An 11167-nucleotide genomic window follows, 5' to 3' on the forward strand; every position below is an offset into this window, starting at 1 on the left:
CAGTGCTAAAAAAATTCATTTCTATTCACAGAATAAACCAACATATGAGATGTATAAAGTGAGTACTCTTTTACATAAAGAAAACTCCACAATAATTTTATTGAAACACATCGAAAAGAACTGAACATCAAGTCTGGTTTTAACAGCAAGGTTTCGTTTTAGCTGCACATTCCTGAGCATTAACAGAGTGTAATACCAAAAAGAAAGAGAGACTAAAATCTTGTGGAATAAAGAGGGAGGGGAGGAAAAGTTCAAAATAAAATCTCAATCTTTACACAATGCAATTAATTTTCCCTTCGTCTTTACACTATGAAAAAAGGCAGACTTTAAAAATACAATTACAAAGCTTGATCGGCAATGTACAAGCTGCAACGTAAACGCGCACGGATGACAGACATAATTGATGAGGTTATAAGTTAGTAGCGTCGACCGAAAGCCCCGCCCCCTTGCAATCCACTCCCCTGCATCATCTGATTTGGTCTGTTTAAGGGTCCGGACAGCGACTGGGACGTTCCTGCCGGGATGTATCCACCACGACTGAGGAGCAAACAAATATTAAAGCAATCCAAATCTTTCAAAATAAACAGTGATGAAGAAAGAGTAATGAATACAATACCTTGCTATTCCTCCCCGTCCCATGTGGCCCTGTCCTGTTCCTCGATCGCCACCTAACCAGGTAAACGAGTGAGTTAGACGAAAGCATGATGTGTGATGTGATATAAAACTTGCTTTAATCTGTCAGACAAACCTTGCCAGTTTCGGTCTCCGTCCATCTTACGCCCAGGGTCCCAGTCTCTGCTGTCACGACTGTAAACGTGTAACAGTAAACATTTATTTATGTTTTAAGATGTAAATGTGAGCAGACGTAAAAGGTTGCAAGCCGGGAAACAAATTACCTGCCAGATACAGGCCTCGTAGGATTTATTCCACGTTTGTCGAATCCGCCACCCCAGTTATCACGATTGTCTCTGCCGTGTCTGTCGCGATCTGAGAAGTGCTGTGGATCGAGAGAGAGAGATCAGACGCTGTCCGATACCAGCGCATCAAACTTAAATACAGTGCGAATCTTTTTTACCTGGTTGTCTCCTCCCCTGTTGTCTCTCCTGTTTGTTAGAGGACAAAAATCAATAATGGTACATATTAGCGCAAAACCAAAAATAGTTAGCGAGAAAATGCCAACTTCATTTCATAAATATCTCATTTGAATTTAAGGAAGCAGAACTAACAATTGTTGTTGAGATAAGAAATTCAAACTACCTGTCCAATATGTCATCCTGATAGCGGCTGCGATCCCTGTGATCAAAGTCCTGATAGCGATCTTGCCGTCCAAAGCGATCATCCATGGACATTCTCTTCCCCTGCCAGTCATCCTTTCTGCAGGTTTAAAAAAATAAAAATATGACAAACCCAAACATATTGTCTCGTAAAGTTAAGAAATTCCCAATCTCTACACACCTGCCATCCATATCGTAAGGCCTCTTAAGGGGACGTCTGTCCTGTTCAAAGCGCAGCTGTTCCTGCTGTCGTCGCAGCTCCTCCCTCTCGCGATGAATACGCTCTTGCTCACGCCGACGCTCGTACTCCACACGGAGGCGCTCGCGTTCCAGGAACTCGCGCTCCATGCGGTCGGCGTCCAGCCGCTGTTTTTCTACTTCCAACCAGTTGCGCTTCCTCAGCAGTCTTTCCTTCTCCTCCCGTTCCCGGAAAATACGGATGCGCTCGCGCTCCATACGGCTGTCGCGGTCTCGGTCACTGTGAGGTTAGAATAGCACAACAATAGGTTGAGATGGCACCAATCGTGTTGGAATATTTCCATTTAATTAAACAAAGATGCAAAATAAAATCTTGTTAACTATTTGTACTAAAAGGTGAATTAGTAATCAAAGCACATTTTTGTAACAAACTTATCAACTATTTTTTCACAGCTACTAGTGTACAACAATAAACTAACAAAAAAAGTTACCCAGAGTGTCTGCGTCTCTCCACCTCTCTGATCTCTCGCTCCCTCTGCCTTTGCCGCTCTCTTTCTCTCTGCTCTTTGATCTGGTCGAAAGACAAAATGTCCTTCCTTTCTTTGCTAGAGGACGCACGGTCGCGACTCTTGGTGCTCTGTGGCAAAAACAAAAATGGTGTCATTTTACCAGTGCTTAACTAAAAGCACGAGACTGTTGTCGAGGACACAAAACGTACTCGTTCTTTGCTTTTGGTCTTCACGCTGATGACCGGTTCTCCTTTTGACTTGTCCATGACAACGGTCCTCTCTCCACCTTCTGCAAGACGATCATAAAGATTTGTGTATGTCAACATAACTTGCAAATATTTATTTCCGTAATGTGACTTTCAAAGGGAAACAAAATATTCAACAAAATCTGGCGCTGGATTGTTAAAAGTACCATTTAAAAAAAAGAATCACATTTTTATTTCATGTCAATTATAAGTGCACAATCCAGTAGCGGATGCAGAAAAATCTTTTTACCTTTGCCATCAGAGCCTTCAGCCTTTTCATCTTTGTTCTCTGACCTGTAAGAACATAACTATATAATGAGACCGTTCAAATCACGCCACCTCTGTCAAAAATGAGAAAATGATTCAATTGATTTGAATGCTCTCGACACATATTATACGTTCACCAAATACTTTTGCGTCAAATCTGCTATCTAAATTTATAAAAAAAAATTACAATTATATCCATTTGGTTTGAAATATCCATATTAAAAAAATATATATATATATATCCATGTTTTAAAAAGATCCATATTTAGAAAATAATCCATATTTAAAAAAAAAAACAATCCATATTTTAATAATAATATCCATATTTAACAATATTATCCATATTTAAAAAACATTTTTAAAAAATCCATATTTAAAAAAATCTATATTTAAAAAAGATTCATATTAAAAAATATCAATATTTAAAAAAAATATCCATGTTAAAAAAATATCCATGTTAAAAAATTAAATCCATATTTAAAAATAATATCCATATTTTTTTAAAAATATATCCATATTTTTAAAATATATATATATCCATATTAAAGAAATATTAGCCATGTTTATAAAATCTATATAAAAAAAAATCCTTTTTAAAAAAAAATCCATGTTTAAAAAAGCCATATTTTAAAAAATACATATCCATATTTAAAAAAGATCCATATTTTAAAAAGATCTATATTTAAAAAAAGATCCATATTAAAAAAAGATCCTTATTTAAAAAAAAAGATCCATAAAAAGATCCATATTAAAAAAAGATCCTTATTTTAAAAAAAGATCCACATTTAAAAAAGATCCATATTTAAAAAAGATCCTTTTTTTAAAAAAAGATCCATATTTAAAAAAGATCCATATTTAAAAAGATCCTTATTTAAAAAAAAACATATTTAAAAAGATCCTTATTTTAAAAAAATATTCCATATTTAAATAAGATCCATATTTTAAAAAACCCATATTTTAAACTCATTTAACTATAATTACTAGCTTCTGATAATGACATCATCTTGGAGTCACACTGCGCAACGTACCCATGTCAACAAATGCTCATTACGCTAAAACTCCTGATCTTTATCAGTTATCCTGATCTTTGTTTTCTACAATTATAAGCTTTGGAAAGCAAGGACATTTACTAAAATAACTCCAAACATGCTCGTCTGAAAGATGATGAACATGTGTATCTCAGATTGCTGTAGGGCGAGTAAATAATGGGGTAATTTTGATATTTGGCTGGAGTATCCCTTTAATCCCAAAAGAGTCTGATAAAAATGCTTATTTAAATCATGCCAGATACACGTAGTGGGTTTTCGCATCCGAGCTCTTCATATACCAACACCAAAGTTAAAATATAACTTACTTCTCAGTTTTAGAGTCCGAGGAGTGTCTTCTGTCACTGCCAGACTTCTTGGTGTCACTTTTGTCAGCGGGCTTCTTTCCAGCTGGTTCATTTTTGGCCTTAACGCAGATATACATATATGTGAATCAGTTAATAGGCACAATAGTTGTGTGTATTGCAAGTTTTCCAAATTTTGCATACTATAGCATGGACGGTATATTGAATACAAGATATTATTGAGATAATTTTGCTTAAGATATTCATTTCAGAATATTGAATATAGTTTAAAATTAAGATTAATATGAAAACTACCATAGGCAAATTCAGCAAGATATCGAGATATCATAAATTTAGATTGCCCAGTCCCAGTAGCATGTGGGCATGTTAAACATTGGTTTAAAAAAAGACTCACTCGTTCAACAGAAATCATTCTGCCGTGCAGTTCGGTTCTGTGCAGATGGTTGATGCATTTGGTGGCTTCTTCAGTTGAACACATTGTGACAAATCCATAGCAGCGAGCTCCAGGGCTTCGGGCGTTTGTTACGACTTTAGCGCCAACCACCTGCAAGATCATTACAAATTAGTCCAACATAAGGATGGATGACAACTACGTCTCAATCTGTGGTCAGCAAAAATACCTTGCCATATTTGCTAAACAGGTTTTTCAGATCTGTCGCTCTGGTGGTTGAAGAGAGTCCACTGACCCAAAGGTTTCGTCCACCAGCAGCAGCGCCACCTATTGGGTTACAAGTTAAGTTAGGCAGGAAGTAATTTTAAAGACGCATCATTTTAATTGTAGAAGACCAACCTTTATCGTCTTTCGATTCAGATTTGCTCGCTTTATCCTCATCACCACTAGAGAAAAGAAACAACAACATTATAAGACACTGAATGGGCGGTTTGAACGGGAACACCAGTGTTGATTACAAATACCCACCTAGCGAGGACACACAACCTTAAACGGTGAACAAAATCTTACTTTGTTTAAAAATTACGACTTGGAAGTCACATTACGTTAAAATAAAACCTCACACTTTGAAATTTTTTGGTACGTTACTTTTTGAAAAATGACACGAGGGAAAATGACACAATGGTAGACAAAATGCGCAGTCGATTACACCTCCCAAGTGCACCCACACTTGTTAACAAAGGAGCCAATGAAACAGAGAAAGCCATTGTTCTAGTAGACAGAAAGCAACAAACCTCATTTTCTGATCATCACCCTGAACAGAGGACTCTTTCACTTCAGCCGGTTCAGTCTTCGTGCATTCCTCGACCTCTTCGTTTGCCGCCTTTTCCGTTTCGACCGCGCTTTCAATATCGCGCGAACTTGTTTCGCTAGCATTAGCGACCTGAGCGGAAGTGCTCTCAGTGTCCACCAAATTGTCCACCAAATTGTCCTCAATGTTTTTAATGTCTTTGCTCGAGGATTCATCTTCACTTTGTTTCGGCGCGTCAACGTCCGCTTCGCAGGCCGTTGGTTCCGCTTCCGATTTGCCGGCCTCCTCGGCGTTGGCAAGCACAATGTCTTCCTCTTTGTGAATATCGCAGACTGAAGATTTCTCGTCTTCAGTTGGCTCTTCAGTGGAGTCTTCCTTAAGCGGCTCTGATATACAAGACTCCGCTACTTTCTCACTTTCTACGGATGTAACAGGAATAGAATGGCACAGAGTTTAATCACTTCTGAGACATTGCAATGGTTATCGTGGAACTGGCAAGGCTGGACTAGGAGGTGACCCTCTGCTTCTCATACACAAAGAAAGGCAAGCTAGCGTATAAAGAGACTGGAAAAACCAAAGCGAGAACAAGCAACTAGCTTCCAGACAACACTTCACCTTCCCACAAAGCAAAATTGACCGAATCCCAGCGTCCATCGTTGGCTTGTTCAAAACTTGAAGCGTCCATGATATGGGAGAAGCCGTTCGTGCTGGCTTTACTGGAAATGGTTTCTTTTGAATCATAGCAAATGGTCCATTAGTGAAATCTCCAATTAATAAACTTTGAGTCCTACAGTGATTTGGCTTCGGAGTGATCCTTTTCTTCTCGTCTTCTCTTTGACATCTTCTTTAAGCAACCTAGAAACACTAAATCGCATCTGCAACAACTTTTTTTTAACCAGGCTATCGTACTGACTGAAACAACGATTGCTGGCTCTCTGCATCGTCGGAGCATCAATAAGTTATGATTTTAATCAAATGTGAATCAACATGACACCAATTATTAGCAGTGCAGAAAGCCAGTAATCAACTTTGGATTTCCAGTCTCTTTCCCTGAGTTACTAGAAACATTAAAGCTTAAGGCTTCACCCTGACTTGAACCGTGTTTCTAGTAGACTCTATACAGTACCTTTCTCGCTCTTCGTATCATCAGGCTCATCCTCTCTGATTTCCTCCTGTTAAAGATATGAATGTATTAAGAGAAAACCCTCAATAGCTTTGTGATTAAAGCAACAAGGAGGTTAAAATACTTTAACTCTTTCCCTGCCTGAAAGTTATCTCATCAATTAAGAGAAAACGCTTTCCTGCCAATGCAGAGTTTTTACGGCAATCTATATTTCTTTTATTATCCACTAGGCGGCGCTCTTACTAAACTTATAAAACACTGAAACATCCACTAATCCAAAAACTGTAAAAGCTCTATGTTTTGAATTTAATCTCTAACAAAAGTCCTGTAACAAAATGCAATTATCTCAGCTTTTTGCTCAAAATTGAGTATTTTTGAAGAAACCTTCCCATACTTGAGAGGATATAAAATCAGGGTTTATAAGTAGAGGGACTGTTCTTTTATTAGATTTTTGTACCGTATTTTCCAGACTATAAGTCACTTTTAAATATAGTTTGGTGGGTCCTGCGACCTATAGTCAGGTGCGACTTATGTCAAAATGAATTAATATGATCCAAGAGACACCATTACCGTCTACAGCCACGAAAGTCCGCTCTATGTTGCGCCGGTATTTGTGTAATTCAAAGGATTCAGTGATGTGGATTGACTTCGAGGGGCTTGTTCTGTATGTTATTGTGTTAGCTAAAGAAATGTTTAAGTTAAAATGTACGGACACTAGGGCTAAGCGGTATGAGCAAAAATTCATATCCCAGTATTTTTTTTAGGAATGTGGTATCCAATATATATCCAGTATTTTTTACAGAAAGAATAAAAATGTTACTTGAAAGTCAAACCTTTATTTAAACAGTTTGCATAATCTTTGTGGCTGAAGTTGTACCATAAAGTTGTAAACACTACCTAATAAACTATATCTATTCCACTTCAAATCAAAACAAAAATGAATGCTCTATCATGCAGTACCATATATAAAAAAATCATCTTTGTTAGAGCCTTCATCTTACCCGAAATGACTGTATGCTCATGTCCTTGATGGGTGGTGAATGTTTGTCATACAAAGTTGTTTAGCTGGGTTTAGTTGACTTTATATGCTATAGGCCTAATAGTGATAAGGAATAACTGCAATAGCGTTTTAAATAAATATGTGTTGTGATGGAGCGTAAGACATGTTGTTGGGACGAAAGCACACAAATGCAGCGGTAACTTATTTCCAATGATCTCTCTGTAAAAGCAGATTGAGGAGACATTTTATTGTAGTCTTGAACTCAATTATTACAATCCTCCGAGTGCATGCAGCCACAGTTTTTGAATGTCTACATTCATGAGGCGCATCCAAGCGTCACAGAGAGTTTCTGCGTGCTTCTCCATGTCGCTTACTTGCTGGGACGGGCAGGCTCGCGCAGAGCGCATGTATGCGCGCGTGAGTTGCATCAAACCATATCGATACGAATGGTATTAGCCAATTCCGCATCGCGTCGTGAACCCATATCTATCTATCCCCTATATCCGATATACCGCCCAGCCCTAACGGACACCTATTCAGTCTGCTGTTGTGTGTGCCATTGTTTAGTTGAATAACTTGCCTTTCCAACTTAAATGTCTGTTCTTGGGCTTGGATTTTGATTTTTATAATTTTCTAAATAAAAGCAACGTATAGGCTTTAGGCAATTTGGTTTAGTGATGCAAAAATCCTTAGCTGTAACATTGACTCCAACTACCTTTCAAAAGTCAATGAATGCAACAAAGTAGTCCAATATAAAAACAATCACAAAACAAAGATCTCCATTTTGGTTACCTGACCATCGGTTTCCTGGATCTCTGTGTCATTTGCCTCCATTTCCTGAAAGCCACAAAAAATTTCATACAATAAATGTCATGCAATAAAAATATGCTATTAATAAAACACTAAAATAAATCTCACCTCCTCCATCTCAGATTTGCTCACGACAGCATCGCTGGCTTCCTCAGCGTCACGGTTATTTGTGGACTCTTCCCTCAGGGCGTCCGCATTTTCTTCATCCGCTACTGTGTCTTGAAGTTCTTCATATTCTTCTCCATCAGCACTGCCTCCATTGCCCATATCGGCTTCATCCAGAATGTTCATGTCCATGATGTCCATATCGTGAATATTCTCTGGGATGCCATCCGGGTCGTCCTGAGGGACGCAAATAAAAGTCATAAGATTTGATAACCCCATACCACAGCACTCTAAACTACGTTATATTTATCGTATTATAAAGGAAGTTTACATTAGAGGCCTGGCCGTCGACCGAGTCTTCCTCAAGAGTGCAATCTTCAGTTTCATCACTGTCTTGCTTTTTACCTAAAAATGTTGTGAGCAAATATGTATAACATATCTATACCATAACATGGAAGAAAACTTTTAAGGTTACAATTAGAGATGCACTGATGTATCATGCGACCCGAGCTAATACCAAAACGTGATGCGAAAACACTGTAGATCACTGATGGTTTGAAAGAATCGTCACTACCTGCGTCATAGCTATAATGTAAAAGATTAGCTTTACCTTCATGCTAGCTTGCATTGTCTCGAGTAAACCTGTTGTCATCTGTGCTTTGCTTTAAGTTCCCAAATTCCATTTTAGTTTTGAAAAACACCATACCCTTTTATTCAGCCTTGTAATTTGTGGCGGCACATTCGCGAAACGTCCGCATATAGACGGTTTCAGCAGTAACAACATAAACAAGCGGCTGTCGTGGTCCGCACGTAACTTCCGGTAAACTCCATTAAGAATAAATAACAACAACAACGTTCTTTAAACGTGGTTTGTTAATATAACAAGCAAAAAAAAAAAAAAAAGTTACCTAGGAAACCAAAACATTTGTTATTTTCGACAAAGCATTTGTTCAAGAGATCAGTTTAGCAACTAGTCAGAGCATAAAAAAAAACCAAACCAGAAGTAAAGTTCGGATACAGACGTGTATCGCGTCTATATGCAACTTAAATGAAGCTCAGCGGTCATGTGGTCATGTGAGACAAAGGTAGCGATAAACAAAAAGTGCAAACATCTATTTGTGGTGGTCAATTTTAATTTTGTGGCAAACTGAGAAATAAATGAATATATGGGAATGTACATCGACGCTCTCACTTGTATGATGTCACAGCAGTAGTCAGTGCAAATGTAACGACACGCCTACAATAGTGGGGCAATCGGTATCGGGCAAGTGTTTTTTTTTAATCGATATGATCAAAAAACCCTATGGGCGACAAAATATCAGTATCGGCCAATAGTTTTTTTTTATCGGTATGGAGAAAACTTATAAAGAGGACAAATATTGGTATATGCCAATATTCATATTCAATAAATAATATGTAATTATTATATTTGACGATTTGATTATATTTTTCAAATGCATGTTATAAACGACTCATGCCATAGTACATGAAATAGCTGTGAGTAACATCTGCTGTGCAATTCAGAATAGTTATCGGCCACGTATTAGTCTATATAGGCATCTATCTATCCGTGCACTCCTAACTACGGGTGACAAATATCAGTATCGGCCCATAGTGGGTTGTTAAAATCGGAAAGGCTATCCTATTGGTAGCAAATAATGGTATCGGCCACGGCCATTAGTGATCTGTATCGGCCACACACAAACTCAATGCAATGGTCAATGCATCCCTAGTTACAGTAGCTTTACACCAATACCACACATTTTTACCTTTTGAAGTTCGTCGAGGAGTCTTTTTAGGGGTTATCTCCAGGTGTACAACAATCTCGTCGGGATTACCGCCTTCTTCCTCGATTGCCTGAAAACGAAAGTGAGCGTTATGTGACAAAATACAGCAACACCTGAACGGTTGCACTGTACATTTATATAATTATTCAACATCACACAACCTACAACATCCAAGTCTTTCTCTAAAATATATACTACCAGACCATCAACGTTAGACTTGAATACAACACATCTTCCTGCATTCAACGAAGGTCCGAGATGCAATTCATAACCTTCACTGCATCTCTAACCAAACGCATGCGATTTCATGGCGTTTATTACAATGTATGGACAGATGTTACGTCAATCATGTAATGAAATAAATATATATGCGGGATTTTCTTGCCTTTTTGAGTCTCTCCGAAAGCAGGCTCTTATTACCGCTGATGTCGAGGTTTCGGCGTTTGAGCTCGGCCTTTAGGTCGATGACTCTCAGCTCGGATAACTTACGGACCCCCGGCTCTACGGGTCCCACGTCTGCTGTAGACGAGTCTGACATGCTTACAGGTTACGAGAATAACACAGTAAATGCTAAATTATGAGTCTCTCTCTATCTACCCCGCGCAAACACACCGGATTTTAGACACAGCTCGATATACGGCGTTTCTCTCAGCAAAATGGCGCAGCCGACCGGCGTTCTGCGCACGCGCTTGCTGTAAGCATTTTGTGCGCATGCGCGCGGGCGTTAGGAAACTCAGGGCTTGAAAGAAGTTTATTTTATTGATAACTTGTTAATATTTGAGAGGTAATGATTTAATGTTTTATAAACTCTTTCAAATTATTATTTTTGTTTGAAAATTATGGATTTATATTTTATTGTTGTTGTTTTAATGTTTTGCCTACATTTATATTTTTAAGATATATCCCAATATCACTGTCTGTTTATAGAAGTCAAGGTTGCTGTTGGAAACTAATAGTTTTGTTACTTAATATAAATTATAAATAATTAAAATATAAATTAGAGTTTTATATATATATGGCCCGGGGCCCAATAGGGACCTCAAAAAACTTCCAATGGGACATTAAGATGACATGAAATATCCCAGCAGGCACATGACCGACCTTCAACGTTAAAATTTGGATGAAACAACGTTGATACAACAGTTAATGCTAAACGGTTGCAAAAGGTTAATAAAACGCTTAAAAATCAATGTTGAAATTCGGTTGAAATTATGTCAGTGGTTTGTACAACGTTGAAACAACATTGATACAACAATTAATGCTAAATGGTTGCAAAAGGTTAATAAAATGCTTAAA

At 37.9% G+C, this 11167-nt stretch overlaps 1 protein-coding gene across 1 annotated transcript; it reads right to left on the bottom strand.

Annotated features, from left to right (window-relative positions):
* Positions 1 to 80: 80 nt before the first annotated feature.
* Positions 81 to 10547, bottom strand: safb (scaffold attachment factor B). Its single transcript, XM_065244808.2, has 21 exons — positions 10257 to 10547; positions 9854 to 9941; positions 8416 to 8489; positions 8088 to 8321; positions 7962 to 8006; positions 6173 to 6218; positions 5030 to 5465; positions 4635 to 4681; positions 4465 to 4562; positions 4239 to 4388; positions 3848 to 3945; positions 2477 to 2520; positions 2191 to 2270; positions 1964 to 2109; positions 1456 to 1752; positions 1258 to 1374; positions 1076 to 1103; positions 897 to 997; positions 749 to 807; positions 617 to 668; positions 81 to 537 (listed from the first exon to the last, which is right to left on the bottom strand). Exons 1-21 carry the CDS (start codon positions 10407 to 10409, stop codon positions 417 to 419), a joined length of 2514 nt encoding a protein of 837 aa, XP_065100880.1. The 5' UTR covers positions 10410 to 10547; the 3' UTR covers positions 81 to 416.
* Positions 10548 to 11167: the final 620 nt, after the last annotated feature.

This window comes from Paramisgurnus dabryanus, chromosome 24 (genome assembly GCF_030506205.2).
Source record: "Paramisgurnus dabryanus chromosome 24, PD_genome_1.1, whole genome shotgun sequence".
NCBI classification, from domain to species: Eukaryota; Metazoa; Chordata; class Actinopteri; order Cypriniformes; family Cobitidae; genus Paramisgurnus; species Paramisgurnus dabryanus.